At 40.8% G+C, this 19,025-nt stretch overlaps 1 protein-coding gene across 8 annotated transcripts in view; it reads right to left on the reverse strand.

Annotated features, from left to right (window-relative positions):
- Positions 1-19,025, reverse strand: part of CLEC16A (C-type lectin domain containing 16A) — a 191,175-nt gene that overhangs the window by 43,534 nt on the left and 128,616 nt on the right. For all 8 annotated transcript variants that reach the window (XM_075132775.1, XM_075132774.1, XM_048865586.2 and 5 more), the window contains exons 19-21: positions 13,143-13,294; positions 10,967-11,171; positions 8,674-8,841 (exon numbers count right to left, since the gene is read on the reverse strand). In XM_075132775.1, coding sequence (XP_074988876.1) covers positions 8,674-8,841; positions 10,967-11,171; positions 13,143-13,294 — 525 coding nt within the window. The remainder of the gene's footprint in view (positions 1-8,673; positions 8,842-10,966; positions 11,172-13,142; positions 13,295-19,025) is intronic.

A 19,025-nucleotide genomic window follows, 5' to 3' on the forward strand; every position in this document is an offset into this window, starting at 1 on the left:
GTTAATTTTACAAGTGTGGGATTCTGTTGGGGGCATAGGCTCCATTTCAGAGTGTATGGAAAGTGCAGGTAGCTCTGCTGTGAAAAGGTAGAGTGCAAGTATGTCTGCCTAGTATTATGGGGCATTGCTCAAAGAAGGTGACCCTTCCCCATAAAGGGGAGGCCCCCAGAACCTGGGCCACAAAAAAGGGGGCAGAGACCCCCAGATCCCAGTCACATGGAGTAGGAAGACATCCCCCTAGATCCTGTCACACAGAGAAGAGGAGAACCTGAGACTGACAGCTGTCCTTGCTCCTATTCTCCCCAGTTCCTCTCCCAATGACCTACACCCTCCCTCTTGAGCTCTCAACCCCTCTCACCTCTCTTACCACCCATCTCCATCTATCCCCTCTCCCCTCAATGCAGCCTCAAGCCCCTCTCGCCCCTATTCCTCCAACTCCTCCACCCCCTAAAATGAACCTTCCTTGCCAGCAAGCATTCAGCTATCTTTATTTATTTTTAAACAAAATATTTTTGATTACTTCCCCCAAAACAGAAGCCACCCTGACAGAGGCAGATTTTAGTAATACGCCTCCCAACCATTTCCTGTTTTCTGTCCAAGGTGGGACTTGAACGGACACTAGCTGGGGAAGTTGGGTTCAAAGAACAACTGCTTATCCTCTTGAGGTATTGAGGACTAACAATCCTGCTAACCAGTGGTATGCTGTGTATGTATGCAAGCCATGCATTGTACACCTATTGGTCCAGCCCATGGGACAATGCTATCCGGCCCCCAGATGCACACAGAGGATGCCATTTTGTAGAACAAAATGGTGTCCTCCACACAGTTTGACCTTGTATATGCCATGTATACAAGGTAATGCTGCACGAAGGATGACATATTGGACCACCTAGTACATGCGTAGAATTGCATGCCTTACTAAAAATATCACAGCACAGCACTGCTGCTAACTCCTCTGTCTATTCACACTCAGTGCAATCTATTAGGAGCAAGAATAAGCACGTGAGGCTAACTGGAGAAGCAAAATCTTTTTCATATAACGTTTTAATTTGGTTTTCCCCAAAGAGCTGCTGGGTGCCAAGCACTCTGTTGGTGTAATCCTCAACTGCTGGAGACCCTGGTGTGATGATCTGCACTCTGGTTTTTATCTCAGGCTCCCCTTAGTCAAGTGGCCCTAAATTTGGATCACTAGCAGAACCCCATGTCCTTATTAGGCACACCAAATGTAAAGGTGTAGATTTTAGAGCACTTAGAGTTGCGCTTTAAACAGAAAGCTGGTCTTAACTTTAACTACAGCAGAGCTGTTGCTCTGCTATAATACTCAATATAGACAATTCGGAAGGCCTATCCAAATGACTACTGTGGGGAAAAACTTTTAAGCTTGTGGGTACACAGGGAAATCTACTGTGGAGCCAGAGGACCCTAAAACACCAGTGAAGGAACCCCAGCTACTCACCACATCATCTTATACTCCTCACAGCACATTCTCCCCAGGAACTATGCTGCCCTTTGTATTCCTGACAGCCCCTGCTCCCTCGCTATCCCTCTAGAAGATGGATGGATGATGTGAAGAGCGCACTAAGTGCTACAATCTGCCAAACATTTTTCTGCCACTTGGAGAGGCGCTTGCTCTGTAAAGCCAAAGAAATTCAAACAATGCATCTGAACTGGAATGGAGGGGCTCTAATGGAAATAAACGACACACAGATATTTAAAAGCATCAGCACACATTATAGGAGTCCAAAATTCTTGGGCTTTCCTTTAACGTGTTATTTAGAAGTGTAGTTCTTTTTAGAAAAGTGACCATTTAAAGTATGCCATTGTGGGGATCCATTATTTCCACCTCAAATACATTTAGCTTTTTACCACATCAGATTTTTTCCAACTGTGACTCCTATAAATTCAATGCTAGGATTTAAGAGGTCAGATGATCTCTTTCATTTTCACACATTAATAGTAATTAATGTTCTGCAGTCCACCTTAGGCAGTAACACTTGTGCAATCCTAATGCTTTCAAACTGTGTGCTCAGATACACTGATCCAACTCCACTTCCTTTAATAAGTTTGCACAGATCTAACTGATTAAATTTCAAACGCTTCTGCTGACAGTGAACAAGTAAGAAATAGAATCCAGTCCATTCCTCATTACTGTTCTGGCCCTGCAGAGTTAACAGGAGTAAAAAGCAATATCATCTTGTCATTAAAATCAGCAGGTATGACTGACTACAAACACGGAACAGATCTATAGAGTAAGAATGCGTGAAAATGTGAGTTTTTCAAATTAGACTTGCACTTAGACTTGCCAAAAGCCTCTATATCCCCTATAGTGATTATTTCCATAGCAGGCTGACATAGTACTGTGCATGGGGTTTTTCCCCCACAGAGAATGGGAGTGATTTAGGTTTGTTTAAACTTACTTATGGTCTACAATCCACCATGCTATTAGGCGAACTATGAAACAAGGAAAGGATAATTTAGCCATCTCCACAGCATTTCTCAAATTAGAACTCATTCATGTTTTGATTTTCCCACAATTCCATTGTGGGAGCTTATGAACCAGGAGCTAAAGTAAATGTTAAGGTATCATTTTTGAAATCAGCAGTTCATTTTGTTTAATGAGAAACAACTAATCTTTAAGTATTCATTGCTTGGAGACATTAATACATATTTTGTAACAGGAAAAAAAAGTAAAGCACTACAATTCCTTAACTACAAACAGCCCTTCAGATGTTCTAAAACCACTGCTGACCTATATTTTCTTGAAGTAAATGCTTCGGTGTATTTATCTGATATCCAAACTAAACAGAATTTACAAGTACTGTAGAAAGTTACCTTGGAAGTGAGGTTAAGACAGTGGATGGTGATGAGAATGAAGGTCTGGGGTATCTCAAGTCCCCCTTGGTCAAGTGGCCCCAAATTTGGATCACGAGTAGAACTGCATGTCCTCATGAGGCACGCCAAATTACAAGACAATCCAAGTAACCACAGAGATTTTAGAGCACTTAGAAGAGTTGAGCTTTCAACAGAAAGCTGGTCTTAAAGTACAGGAGAGCGGTCGCTTTGCTACAATGCTCAGCAGATAATTAGGAAGGTGGGAGGTGATCAGCATGAAGGTCTGGAATATCCCAGGAGTCCCATAGTCCAGGCCAAACAGATCTTTGTCCTGATTTTCAGCAGTACTACATGCTCAAAAACCTCACTGAAGTCAATGAGAGGTACAGATGGTCAGCATTTCAGACAAATCAAGTCACTAGTCAATGATTTAGGTAAACTGATCCCTTTGCCCCGTGCGGATCCCTTTGCCCCGACCTTGTCCACAAGTCATCTGCCATCCCTAACAAAAATATTAGTGAACCAAAGTAGTATTATGAACAAGGCTTCATTTATCCCAGCTGTAATATGTGCTTCTCCAACCTGACCCCCAAAAGGGGGATAGATGTCATCACCTTCCCTTAATTTTAAAAAGTATAGAACCCTTAACTAAAATCTACATAAAAGAATCTTAACCTAGAGTGGTACAGGGAAATTTTTTTTTTTTGTTCAGATTTTGAAATGAGAAAGGGGCAATGACCAGCAATGCACAGCTAATATTCTTCAGAGGCTTTCCACAAACTCTTCCCATTAGTCTGCGATAAGCCCCCATGTACAAGGGGTATATACAGCGCTGAAGAGGATGGGGGGGACAGAGGAATCTATTGTTTTCTTATTTAAAGAAAAGTCCCTCTGAACCATAAGCAAGTAGGGCAGTGGCACCACTTGGTAAAACAGATTAAAGAGCATTATGTTGGAAATATTTAAGAGTCCTTCCTGTAAAATATACTGAATATACAGCTCAGTGTTTAACTGGTGTAATCTGAAATTAGGAGGCTAGTGGGCAAGTTAAGTGATATTTCCGTTTGGAAATATTTCACAAGGAAATGTTTATAAAGTAATTTCCCCTTTTGAGGAAGTCGGATCCTCTCCACAAAAAAATTCAAAAGTACTATTATGAGCTCCAAGAATACAGCATTTCTGGCAGCAATGATTTAGCAGTATCCAGGAAGGTGGTGAACATGACAACCATGGAAAGGATCTCAAAGTTCTCTACACTTTGGTGAACAAATTTTAACATACTTCCAGAAACCCCTCCTAGTGTATTAGTGGCCACAATCTGTGAAGACTGATTAATAATTCTGGGAAAGTGTTACTCAGTCTTCACAGTTTGGGGCCACGAATGTGCTACGAGGGTTTTCTGGGAATATGTTAAAATTGTTCCTTGTTCCTCTCCAATAAAACATGCTCCATTCATCAGGTGAATCATCTGTGTTGAGAAAAACCTTTCAATATGTATTTGCGTATTACGCGTCATAAACACAATAATAAGAAGAGTAGTCATGGTACATTGCATTCTTGTCACATTTCAGTTCTCCTTCATGCCCTTTTTCTTTCAAACCACCATTGCCACACACACTGTTTAAGCAACTTTCATGTTGCGCCATAAAACAGTAAGAGCAAGGTGGAGCAGAAGACTTTTTTGGATAAGGTAATTATATAATGTACACAATCTGTGTTCATGTAATGTGATGCAAATTGTCTCAATTGCTCTTTTCAAAAGTTGCCTCCTAATTGTGCTTGAAAATTCAAGTTTTCATCTAAATGTAGGTCTTCACAACTGCAGCGGCTAAAGAACCCTTCAAAAGGTGAACAGTGTAACTCATGCAGTGAAATCTGCAGACAGTTTGAAATAGTAGCTCTGAGAAGTGTAAGTATATAAAGCCAAATTATGATCATTCAAATGCCATTAGCCATTTCTCCACTGATCATTTTAACAAAAATACCAACACCAATTCTTTACTGACTACATTTTTTCATATTTTAATTCACAAATTCTCTCCTTTTTGGCTTTACCACAGAATTTCTGGTTTGCCACATGGGAATGCTACAGAGTTCAGGTGCAGCCTGATGCAGAGTACATGGGCCCTTGACACTTTGCTGTTCAGGGGAGGTGGAGATTTCTGGGGGGCCAGGAGATGGACAAGGGTATGAAGGGACAAAAGACCTACTTCTGTGTAAATTAGGAACTTAACTTTCATTCACTTCCAGTTTAAGAGGGAGCAGTGGATAAAGGACCTAGAGCTTCTGACCAGACTATTGTCCCAGCACTTGTCCAGGCCTCCTAAACTGCACAGGGTAGAGATCTTTAGTCCTCTATGCCCCTTTGATATATATGTGATCGGAACAGCAGAGGGTCAGGAGAGAGCAGTGGTTCTTGTTAACATTCTGCCCAGGACATGGACCCTGTCTACAGGTACAGCCATATTTAGGTACCAGTGCAGAGAGGAGTTCAAAAACATATCAGTCCAGCCCTAGCCTTCTATTTTCAGTATATGAACATTAAATGAACTACTAAGCTAATACATTCTATGCCAAGCAAAATTTCGTGGAAGCTACTCTGGCGGCTTTTTTTGGTGCATTTTGAACCAAAACAGATCTGATAAATCTATTTAATTCTGCTGATTACAACAAGCAATAAAGATTCCGCAATGAGAACCTTGTTGACAATTTTGCTTATATGTGAGGCACAGGAGACTTTACAATAGCTATATTAGCTGTGTAGCACTAATAGTCGAGAACATGGAGTGAGTGGCATCGAGTAGGCAGACATAATGAACTGAATATTCCTGTATACTGGTTCCTTTAGTTATTTTGGAAAAATATTTCTGGAATAGCTGAAGCATGTTAATTTAGACTACTTTGCCTATTTTACTCTGTGAATCCATGTCTGTGAAAGAAGAGGCAAGTCTTGTGTTCTCTATAAATATAAAGAGAACTTTGCTGCCTCATCAGCATACGTGTACTGAATATCAGTTTCTAATAGCACTGAAACATACAGCAGTAGAAAATGACTAGTACAGGGACAATATAACTCAACTGCAACTTGTCAGATAAATTTTAAAAGTGCCTGAGCTTTATTTCTAATCTTCCTTTTCAGTCAGTTACTAAAGATGATTGCTCACAATTTCTACTGAAGTCAAAGGGAGCTATGGGTGCTCACTTCCTCCCAAAAAAGTCAGATTAAACCATTAACCATATAACTCTAAGAGAAGTGTGCGATTCCAATAATGTTAACTTGGCCATAATGCACTTATTGTAGCATTTTTATACTTTGTTATATCCACTGCTTTTTTTTAAAGATGAACCCCATTATATCATTGACTATTGTAATATACACCCATAAAACATTTAGAATGAGCACCATGGCCAAGTGAACTGCATGGAAGTAACTTTAATATTTTTAATTTCCTGTCCTGAGTGTCTGACACCATGTTAAATGTTAATGCTTTTTTCCATTTTTGCACATGCAAACAATGAAACAGTCTCCAGTCTCTACCAATTATAACTATTTATTAGGAATGCCTGACAATAGTGTCAGCCATTTGCATTGATTATCTTGTCCTCCTTGCAGAAGTACTGTTACTTGCTGAGATAATTTATGACAATGATCTTACTCAGTGAACCTACTCAGAGGAGATTACTCCCCTTCAGAATCTTGGCATCTTTTCCAACCACACCTTTCCCATGGAAGTCTTGAGTCAGATGTGACAGGGAAACAGTAACCTAGCCGCATAATCTGCACTGGTTACACCCTTACTGGTCCTGTGAAAATCTCTCAACCACAGTTTAACAAGGTTTGATGGTTTCACTTCTCTGTTAGTTGCATCAATATCATCCAAAAGCTAGCAGGTTCTAGCTGGTGCTGTGATGCTCATGTGCTACAATGGCAAAAGTGGCTTTAATTTATTGCATGGCCAAATACCGCACACGTTTGGGGAAGAAGGTCACACATGGACCTCATTTATATCCAGCTAAATACAGCTATGAGTCTAAAGTCCACTCTACTGCCTTGGATTCCAGTCCTCGCAAACAGCCATCTCTTAACAGATGATTGGAGGAAGGATATCTTGCATGGGTACAAGAATGCTCTCACTAACAAAAAATGCTCTATGACAACCTTGTTCATCCACCTCACACTTGCTTTAAGTTCCACCAACCATTCTGGGCAGCTGAAAAAGCTCTTCTGTCATCCAACTCCTACCCAGAAGACACCTGGTGAGTGCAATGGGCAGGCTCTGAAGTAAACAAAAAGCACCTCCTAGATGATCCCACCATTGAATACCTGATGCAAAAATGGAGAATCAAAGATTCGCCAGAGTACGCATGCAGAGACCTCCGAACCACGGAATACATTGTGAACAGGTGCCCTATCTTTTCATTTCCACAAGATATTGCAAAGGTGCACTCTGCATTTCCTGAAGCCCTCAAATGAATTTCAAACCTTTCTATTAACTTATAAACGTTGCTATTTCCATACTAAAGACGACGTTATCTGTTCACTAGCCCGATTTCACATAATAGTTGAGAAAATCTATTTATAACCTCTGTATCACAAGGAGCTATTCAGAGAGGACAAGATATGTGATTTTTAAAAGACGTGACATTAAATGACCCATACTCCAACAGCAGTAATATGTGACAGGGTGTGTACTAGAAGACCTAGTACACTTCTTTGGTACTTGAAGATGTACCTTTGGCATCTTGTTCACAACACAACTGAGGCATGCATCAAGAAGCTACTTATGCACCTCGTGTTATGAAATATTGCTTAACTAAACAACTCTTCCTAGAGGCTCATCCCGGAGTGTCTCTCTACATTTGAGTTTAGCCCAATTTTTTTTCCCTATCTGCTGTTCCCAGTGACCCAGTTAGCTTTCAATCATTTGGAACTGGAGGCCAAAACACTTAGATTTGTCACCAAGCAATTTTAATATATTTAAAAGTTGTACCAATAGCCATTTGACAGACATTTCTACTGCATTATTAAAAAAAGCAACAAATTTAGGACCATATGATACTATTATAAGCTATACAACAAGCATTCATATAAGTACCAGATATCACTAATTATTCAGGTATCCAGTGCATACTCATCTGCACAAGCACCTTCACATCACAAGCTGGAGGTGGAAAGACTTATCAGGTTAGCTTGTGCTTCTCTGCCACTTACAAGAGCATTTTCTATAATATATTTACTAATGCTTGGGCTAATCAGCCTTGAACTTGTAAACCAACTTTTGAATTTTTAGAAACTGAGCTTTGAAAGACTTGGATCTTACCTATCTTAAGCTTACACCACAGAACATAAGCATTAAAATGTGCAGTCATCTTTTCCTTAGAATCAGTGTTTTTGGGTAACCACACCTTGCTGAACTAGTCATTTTGTACTACTGATGAAACTACCACAACTTGATTAGTAACATTTTGAGTGTTTCTAAGAAGTTTCAAGGTTGTAATTCTAAGAAATTTTTGAACAGACCTATTTATAATCTGAAGACAAGACAGATGGCAAAATACCAACCATTAGATATATCTTATTTAAGGAGACACTCTGACCTAGGTTTAGAGAAACAACTTACTTGTTTTTAACATCTGAAAATAGAATGGTTTCACTTCTTGATAAGTTACATATAATAGAACAAGATAGTTTAAAATGGATAATATTGAAAGAAAAAAAATACATTTCTGGTGAGGCTGAGGTTTTGCTCAAAAAGTTCAAGAGGCAAAGGTTGTGCCACACGTTTCACATATTTGACTGACGTGGAGCAGCAGCTTGCTTCATCAGAAGTTCTGGCTTACCTGGGACTTTGTCAACAGATGCAAAAACAGATCGCTGTACAGTAGGGTCACAGCTGCCACGCCGTGACTGGTCGTAAAATCTAAATGGCAGGTGCTGTGATGCAGATGCAGAGCTGTGTCCAAAACCCATCACTTCAGTTGAAGGCTGGACAGGAAGATCCAGGAGAGCTACATTTAAACAAATTGATTTTTTGTTAATAAAAATCTATAAAAAGGAGATCTAATGTGAGAATTACATTGCCAACTTGTCCAGAATCTTGGGACCATAGCTAGTTTAGATCAACCTACATAGCTTGCTCATACTTGCATCTTCTGAATAAAAACAGCTTGCTGCTCGTTTTGCCCTGTAATTACAGGGCGGGAAAGGCAACAAGTGGCTGCAAACTGCACTCCCTTTCATGTATATACTAGGGAAACCCCAATATTTATTAAAGGAGGAAACAGGCCTTTTGCAATATGTCTCCATTACATAAACGTGATGGTTGCAAGCCATTTCAAAAATTGGTATCGTAGTAAGAAATATCCATCAACAAGGACATTCATTAGTTATGTTTGTGCACGGCAGCAGGCCAAGCCATTTGGAGACAGGTAATCTGGTAAGTAAATATCTGCAGTGTGTGTGACCACCCACACTATTTTAGGTCTACTTCCATGGAAGATCTTAACTCTGAACTTACTCTTAATTTAGATACCAGAAATCAAGAAGACCAAAGAATTAGACTGCACAATTATAATTCACAGGACCAAAGCATAAGTATATTTCATATAGCACTGAAACATTAGAAACAGATTTTAAAACTCTAGACCGAATAATTCTTAGTTGAGGTTGAGTCACTAATTTTAATACTACTACAGATTTTCTTTATACATTGTTTCATATTACAGATATTCCAGACAGTGATTGATGCTCTCCAGTAATCAAATAACTAAGATGTTCAGTTTCCTTTCTCACCTGCCCGTCCCCTTTCCCTGTATGTTCTATCCTCTTCCATTCACTCACCCGATTAGTTCCAATCCTCACCATGCGCTGCATTGATTTAGGCCTTAGCTATTATACATTCAATCCCTATGTCAAGGTTCCTTCTCCTCTCTGAACTCTAGGGTACAGATGTGGGGACCTGCATGAAAGACCCCCTAAGCTTATTCTTACCAGCTTAGGTTAAAAACTTCCCCAAGGTACAAACTTTGCCTTGTCCTTGAACCGTATGCTGCCACCACCAAGCGTGTTAAACAAAGAACAGGGAAAGAGACCACTTGGAGATGTCTTCCCCCCAGAATATCCCCCCCCAAGCCCTACACCCCCTTTCCTGGGGAAGGCTTGATAATAATCCTCACCAACTGGTACAGGTGAACACAGACCCAAATCCTTGGATCTTAAGAACAATGAAAAATCAATCAGGTTCTTAAAAGAATTTTAATTAAAGAAAAGGTAAAAGATCTGTAAAATCAGGATGGTAAATACCTTACAGGGTAATCAGATTCAAAACAGAGAATCCCTCTAGGCAAAACCTTAAGTTACAAAAAAGACAAAAAAACAGGAACATACATTCCCTCTAGCACAGCTTATTTTACCAGCCATTGAACAAAAGAAATCTAACGCATTTTCTAGCTAGATTACTTACTAACTTAACAGGAGTTGTAAGGCTGCATTCCTGATCTGTTCCCGGCAAAAGCATCACACAGACAGACAGAACCCTTTGTTTCCCCACACTCCAGATTTGAAAGTATCTTGTCCCCTCATTGGTCACTTTGGGTCAGATACCAGCGAGGTTACCTTAGCTTCTTACTCCTTTACAGGAGACAGGGTTTTCCCTCTGGCCAGGAGGTATTTTATAGCACTGTATACAGAAAGGTGGTTACCCTTCCCTTTATGACACCCTACCTGATGGATAACCACCTACATAGGTAACACTCCTTTCTACATCTCTTAATGCATAAAAGTTCAGAAAATTTAACTGCTGACATTCTATTTTATGTAGCTTCTCATACTGTTCTTATCAGCATAGTATCTGAGTACCTTCCATTAGTGAATCAAGCAACACTAATGTGGTTCATTCACTCTCTCCTCCTCCCTGCTGGGGCAGACATTATCATACATGAATATGCATTTTGCTATAATACGAAGATATTGTTAAGATCTACTGTTTAGAAACTGGACACTGGTTTCAAGATTCCTCTCCTGGGACACAGTATTTCAGATGCTTTGGATGACACGTAAGAGCAGATCTTACACTGAATTGTCATGAGACATGTTTCCCACTTCAAAAGAGAAACATTTAAGGCATCTGCTTACCTGCAATTCTCTGCATTTTCATACGTCGAGCTTGGATGCGGCCCTTTGCCAAACGCTGCTTCGCAATGATACAGCGAATGTGATCAGAAAAAATAAATGTGGCTTGGAGAATGGGGAAGGGCTTAGAATGGGGACTAGATGCAGGTTTGTGAATTATTATATTCAGAGCTCTACTGTCATCTTCTACTCCAGTTACCTGCATATCCTATAAAGAAATGGAATATAGTTAGCGGTGAAAGAAATTGAATTGTTCATTGTGAATATTTAAATTAGATATGAACAATATATATTTATAAGAAGACAGAGACATGAGGTACTGCTTTAAAAAAAACCCCACACAAATGTTGCAGTATATTGGTACAAATTTCTTGTGAAGTAAATCCAACATGGCTAAGTCAGGCAAAAATTCAATTAAGTGGTTTGACTGTGAAAGAGTACTTCTCTCTCTCCATTTTCTAGAAACATGACTATTGAGCTTGGCATAACATAATAAACAGAGACTACTACTGCTGAGCAACTCATTTATAGATGTTTACATTCTGATGCAGCTGGAATACCAAGAAATTTGAATTAGGTACTAAAACATTGGACTAAATGAAGAATTATTATAAACTAGACTGAAAGATGCTGAAATCCCATTTTTCTCGGGTAACAACAATTCAAAGGACTAGACTCTAGAATTATCTATACTTGCTTTCTTCACTGTAACATTCTAGGTCAGTGGTCTCCAACCTTTTTATGCACAACATCACTTTTTGAATTTAAGTGCAACCCAGGATCTACCCTGCCCCTTCCCCAAGGCCCCGCCCCACTCACTCTCCCCCACCTTCCCTCACGTTCACTGGGCTGGGGCAGGGGGTTGGGGTGCGGGCTCTGGGCTGGAGTCGAGGGGTTCAGAGTGTGGGAGGGGGCTCCAGGCTAAGCCTGGCGCAGGGGGTTGGGGTGCAGGATGAGGCTGTGGGCTGGGGCAGAGTGTTGGGGTGCAGGAGGGAATACGGGGGGCTGGGGCAGGGGGCTGAGGTGCGGGAGGGGGCTCATGGTACAGGAGGAGATATGGGGTTCTGGCTCTGGGAGGGGGGGTCAGGGCTGGGGCAAGTGGTTGGCATGCAGGAGAGGTTTGGGTTCGGCCTTGGAAAGAGGGATTAGTGCTGGGGAAGGCCGTTTGGGGTGCAGGCTCTGTGAGGGGGCTCAGGGCTGGGGAGCGGGAGAGGTTCAGGGTGCAGGAGGAGGTTTGGGTGCTGGCTTGGGAAGAGGGATTAGGGCTGGGGAAGATGGTTTGGGGTGCAGGAGGAGGTTTGGGGTGCTGAGGGGGCTCCCCCGAGGCCTCAGGGATGTGCTGGCCACTTCCAGGAGCAGCATGTGGCCAGGACACGCAGGGAGCCTGTGTTAGCCCTGCTGTGCTGCTGGACTTTTAGCAACCGGAAATCGCGATTGACTGGCAAAGGCTCCAGGATCGATCAGCTGATCACTATCTACCAGTTGGTGACCACTGTTCTAGGTAATTTTGTAGAATAAAAGATTTCATACTATTCCACAACAAATCCCAATACACACTTAAATAAAATAGCTTCCCAATATATACCCAGATGTATTGTGTGCTTGCATACATATAGAACACACACACACACACAATTTTCAGGGCACCTTTTAGCTATTATTTTCTTTGTTAAGTGTACTTAATAGAGCAAATACCGGAATTCGTGTTTAAGAATTTCAGAGTTTAAAAACACAGTTTAATTTGTGATGAGAAACCATCTCTTTCCTTTTCTTCACGAGTATTATAAGATCTGTTCCCTATTGCTGTGATTCAGAAGAGCCTTTCAGCACAGATTTAACTTTAAGCATGTGTTTAAGTGCTATTGACGTTAGTGGGACTTCAGTGCTCTGATTAATAGAGATGCTTTCTTGAAGCAGGGCCTTTATGAGGAAGTTACTTCATTTGCAAGTGTCCAGCTAGTGAACTTTTAAAGAACTTCTTTGGAAAGCTGGAAATAGCATAAAGCAATTTAACAGAAGATAGAATTAGAAAGGATACTAAGTACACAGAAAATAGGGAGGTATGCTATTGACCTAAAACATACACTGATAAAACCAATACTAAATTTGATTACACTGTTTCTTACATTAACAGACTTTTCAGCTGCAAAACAAATCCTCGTGTCAACAGATATCTTACCTGCAAAAGGCCCGCAAATTTAACGACTCCCCAGCCCAGTCTGGCAACATCTGGTTCAACTAAACTCATCTGGTAAATATCCACAGCCAGAAATCTCTGAACCTGACCTCCATCTTTTGTAATCACTGTACAAGCAATTAAATCGCTGTTATCTAAAGAGAAAAAAATAGTTAAGATAGGCAGCTATCACAGTTAACTTCTGCAATAGCTTATTTTGTTAGGAATTTCAAGATTTTTCAAGGAATATGCTTTGCATTAGAAACCTAAGTTATCTTGGCTCATTTCAGATACTCGTTTCCTCTTCACATTCAGAGTCATTTTATCATGCTCATTCACAATTAATTCCTGGTATACACTGGATGATGACTTATTTTGTCAAGAATGCTTTGAGTACAAACATGGTGTGGTATTTAAATGGTTAAGGGTTTTAGTTCACCAGGCTTTTGTGTTACACTCAACATGATTTCAGGGTTGAACTTAAATCAGTTAGTGCTGATATCTCCCTCTTCACGACTGCTGAGATACCTCTGAACTTAAAGCTACGCATTTGTTTGTTTTTGCAATTGCTTGTTTGTTTATCCAAGTACCCCTTTCAGTTTTCCTCTCTCTCCTACCAGTTCCCATGGTGGAAGACCACACTATTGGCATCAGTTGTTGAACAGACTAGCAGGGGTGGGCAAACTTTTTGGCCTGAGGGCCACATGGAGGTATGGAAATGGTATGGTGGGCCATGAATGCTCACAAAATTGGGGGTTGGGGTACGTCGGGGGTGAGGGCTTGGGGGTGGGGCCAGAAATGAGGAGTTCAGGGTAAGGGAGGGGGTTCTGGGCTGGGGCAGGGGATTGAAGTGCGGAGGGGGGGAAGGGCTCCGGGGTGGGGCTGAGGGGTTTGGGGTGCATGAGGGTGCTCCAGGATACACTTGAGGGGTTCAGAGGGTGGGAGGTGGATCAGGGCTGGGCGGGGGGGGTGAGGGGTTTGGGGTACAAGAGGGGGCTCTGGGCTGGGATCAAGGGGTTCGGAGGACCTGCTCCCTGGCTGGACCTGAGGGCCAGATTAAAAGGTCTGACAAGCCGGATGTGGCCCATGGGCCATAGTTTGCCCACCCCTGCTGTAGAGGTTAGCCTTCCTCACTTTCTGGATGTGCTATTTTCTTTTCCCATTCTGTATTCTCTTGCTACTTTTTCGCCCAAACCCCATATTTTTTCAGATAATTCACAAATATGCTGAAATTGGTTTGATAAGGACAGGGTTTACAGTAACAAAAGAAAAGTGTCTTTCACCACAAAACACCGGTTTCTAATCCAGGTAGCTAATTTATTTCTACCAAAAGGGAGCCACACAGGCACTCACAATTCAGTGTGCCTACATTTTGGCATCCTGCATCTCTTTAGTGTGCCAGCAACACATTCAACATAATTGCAATAACAACAAAAACAAAACAGGGGTGAGGATACTAACAAACACAGTTTCATTCTGTGGGTTGTCCAGAGACTCTGAACTATTAGACCAGAGGTGGCCAACCTGTGGCTCCGGAGCCACATGAGGCTCTTCAGAAGTTAATATGTGGCTCCTTGTATAGGCACCGACTCCGGGGCTGGAGCTCCAGGTGCCAACTTTCCAATGTGCCGCGGGGTGCTCACTGCTCAACCCCTGGATCTGCCACAGGCCCTGCCCCCACTCCGTCCCTTCCCCTGAGACTGCAGTGCCCTTGCTCCTCCCCCCTTCCCCCCAGAGCCTCCTGCATGCCACGAAACAGCTGATGGGGAGGTGCGGGGAGGGAAGGGGACACGCTGATTGGCAGATCTGCCGGTGGGTGGGAGGGTCTGGGAGTTGGGTGTGGGGGAGTTAATGGGGCGCTGCTGACATATTACTGTGGCTCTTTGGCAATGTACATTGGTAAATTCTGGCTCCTTCTGAGACTCAGGTTGGCCACCCCTGTACTAGACAAATGACTAGGAGGAAAATTGCAGAGTACAGATGATTACTATGTAACTGTGGATGTCTGGTGTGAATAAGCATATTGCGCATACAGTCTAAAACCAAAATACTGCAACATGGAATTACCTGTAACACAAATCTAATGCAATATACAGGATGTGTCAAGATTAAGGATAACATTTTCAAAAGCTTCCATGTCACCTGGAAGTCTAAGTCACTTGTGAAAATGGGATCTAGTGATTTAGGAGCTTTTGAAAAATTTACTCTAAAACAGTACTGCAATAATTGTTCAAAAAGCATTTATAACCATCACCAAAGAATTCAAAAACAATTCCTGGTAAATAGGAGAAAATATTACAGTAAGTTTAAGCTGAACTCCAAGATAACACAGTACACACAAGTCATTTCATTCTCCCTCCATCTCTGACTATTTCTGCATTTGAAGAGAAGTGAAATGGTCTGGTGGTTCTTTTCCACTAATATCTTGTCCCTCAATGTATGTTAGAGAACACCACCACATCACAATATGTACAGCTTTTGGAAACTTCAACAATTAGAACTGAATGAGTGTTACAGTCCGATTTTAAAAACTAAAAAAAATATTTTATTTTCACTTCTGACATGCATTAAGCCAACTACATGAAATAGCTGAAAAATTAAAATGAGGATGTGATCGTGCTTAAATTGAAGCAATAACACATAACTGAAAAGCTCTCTATGCTCAAGGGAAGTACAACTAACCTGCTATGTACCACCTGAAGTGTCTTCATTGCTACTAAGAAGTTGATTAGATGCACAAAAACTCAGAAGAATTAAACACTGAGTAAGCTCGGTGAGTATTAGAGACCCAGGTAAGATAATATTGGATATCACTTGAAGCTCCAGTTACATGAGACATTAAGATAATTTCATAAAGTATATTTCCAGATGATTTTGGCACTTTTATTAGTGCTGTGAAATTGAGACACCATAGCTAAAGTATGGAATTATTGATAACCTTAGTCTTAATCTAGTTACCTTGTATTTTTACTTCAAAGTAAAACAGAGGTATTACAGTGGTTTTCCGCATAAAACAGTCCGCTATTCTTTTTCTTGTAACTATCCCAGGTACAAGATAATGGGCCAGATTTGATTAATGACTCAACCTTCTGGGGCAGTGCTCAACATTTCCAGATTAGTGACCCTTAATTTGAAGTAAAAAGTTCTCACAAGCCCTTTACATACATTTTTAATTATTTTATAATCTATCAAATATAAGAAGCTAGGGATTGTAGAAAACTGATAAGTGAAGCAAAAAGACAAGGAGAATTCCATGGCTAGCAGAGTTAAGGATAAGAACTATATTAAGAACAAACAGAATCCTAACAATGGTATTAGTCCCTTACTAGATTGAAATGATAAAACTGTTAATACCCCTCTCACTCCCCCGTAAAAAAGAATTCAATAAATATTTCTGTTCTGTGCTTGGGAAAAAGGCTAGATAATGCATTGATATCATGATGAAATACTTTCCATTCCAACAGTAACTCAGAAAGATCTGACACAGCAGCTATTAAAGTCAGACACTCTGAAATCAGCAGGTCCAGCTAACCTGCACCCAAGATTTTAAAAGAGCTAGCCAAGGAGCTCTCTGGACCACTACTATTGATTTTCAATAAGTTTTAGAACACTGGGGAATTCACTCCAGAGAACTGGAAGCTAATGTTGTGCCAATATTTAGAGAGAGAAAACTGGATACCTGGGCAGTTATAGACCAGTTGATCTAACATTTATCCCAGCCAAAACAATGGAAAAGCTGATACTAGAATTGATTAATAAAGAATTAAAAGAGGGTACTATAATTAATGCTATTCAACATGAGCTTATGGAAAATAAATCTCAATAAATTCCAATAAATTGGAATTTTTTTTAGATGAGATTAAAAGATCGGGTGATCAAGCTAATAGTATTGTATACGTAGACTTTGATATGACATTTGACTTGGTACAGCAGAACATTTTGTCTAAGAAACTAGAATTATACAAAACTAACATACCACATATTAAATTGATTAAAATTCACTAACAGATTTAAGTCTCAAATTGTAATTGTAAATGGGGGGAGGAGAAGGATAAAGCAGTATGTTTCTTGGGGGCTCTGCAAAAATTGATTCTTCATCTTGTGGTATGTAACATTTTTATCAGTGACCTGAAAGAAGACAATTGCAATGAACTTGGCAGATGACACAAATTTTGGGGGAGTGGTAATCTGGGCACAACCCAAACAATACGTGTTTTTATATTACCATACATCTAGGAACAGAGTGCAGGGCATACTTACAGGATGGGGTACTCTATCTTCGAAAGCAATGACTCTGAAAAGGACTTGGGTCAAAGGATAATCAGCCAGAAGGGCTAATGTGATCCTTGAACGTACAAATAGGGGAATCTTGAGCAGGAGTAAGGAGGTTATATTACCTCAACATAGGATGTTTTTCTAAAATATATGCTCTAGTTCAGACACAATTTAATTCAAGGTAGTTCTATGACCTGTGTTATACATGAGGTTAGTCTGCATGATAGCAATGGTTCCTTCTGGCTTTATACTCTATTAATAATCTATAATCTAATGAAATATCAACTCCTGCTCCCCATGCATGATTGGCCAGACGTTTGGAAGGGAGGGGGGGTGTTTGCCTTCCTCTGAAACATCAGATATTGCCCACAGCTGGTGATCGGACACCGGGCATAGTAGGCCAGGGCTCTGAGTTGGTTCAGAGAATCTTCTCTCACATACCTTACTGGTATGTATTGCTCATGTGCTTAGAGTCCAACTAATCACCAGAGTAGGGGTGAGCAGGGAATTTTCCCCTAGGCCAGTTTGGTTGTGACCTTTGGAGTTTTTTGCCTTCCTCTACCACCTGTGGTGTAGAAAACTTGCTAGCATCTTACTCCTAGTCAATTTCCTGCCTTTTCAGGAATCTCAACCTTTGGTGGCACATCAGTCTCTCCTGCACGCATAACAGTTTAGGGTCCTGAGGATTGATATGATTTAATATGTTCACACTGGGCTCAATATAGGGGTACAGAGATCTGACTACAGGAGATCTGACTAAACGATATAATAGTCTCTTCTGGCCTTAAACTGAAATTTATTACGTCTATGTATTTTCCGATCGATAAGCCTATGTACACATTTGTGTATGTTTTGGGAGGCTGGCAGAATACTTGACCTTGATGGGAGAAAAGGGTGTATGGAACAGAGATTTTCTTTGCTTTAGGTTGTAAAGAAATATTCAAGGCTGTGTGATGCTGTTAACTGAGAAACATCAGTTGAGAAACTGCTCTAAACCACCTACTTCAAAGTAGCACAGGTAAATAGTGATCAAATTGATTATTGGGAGCCGGGGAGCAATGGGCCCTATGTCAAGAAAGTTGATTACTGAATACACGCACACGCCCCCCACAAAAGCTACCATCACGACTAAAATGCTTGTTGGCAGTTTCAACTTTGGCAGGACAGCACAGAGAAGCATGTACTGCTGTTGATAATGCTGTACATGTTCTAAATAGAATCTTTCTTGTAAAAGAAGTGGAGCAGGCAGCCCTAGAGAATGAAGTACAATGTCAGTAAGACACACAAGCTAATAAATATGGTTTTGGAGCCCATATCAGGCTTCAGCAATAGGAAAACTGAACATTTCTTTTTAATCTGGCCCTTAATATCTCATTACAGGCTTTGGATAAAACACTGAAATAAAGTATTGATTTTTTTTAGAAAAGTACTATCAAACTAAAATGATAGCTTTCTCTTATCAGCCCCATCAGACATCCCCAGCTAGGTTCTGTTATTTCCAAGGTTTGCTAGTCTCTGATATGTTGCCTTTGAGAATTTATCAAGAGTGGTAGATTCTCAAATCACCAACAGCCTATTTCATGGTATTTACATAGGAGAAAGGAAGTTAGC

The sequence above is a fragment of the Caretta caretta genome, chromosome 10 (genome assembly GCF_965140235.1).
Source record: "Caretta caretta isolate rCarCar2 chromosome 10, rCarCar1.hap1, whole genome shotgun sequence".
Lineage (NCBI taxonomy): Eukaryota > Metazoa > Chordata > Testudines > Cheloniidae > Caretta > Caretta caretta.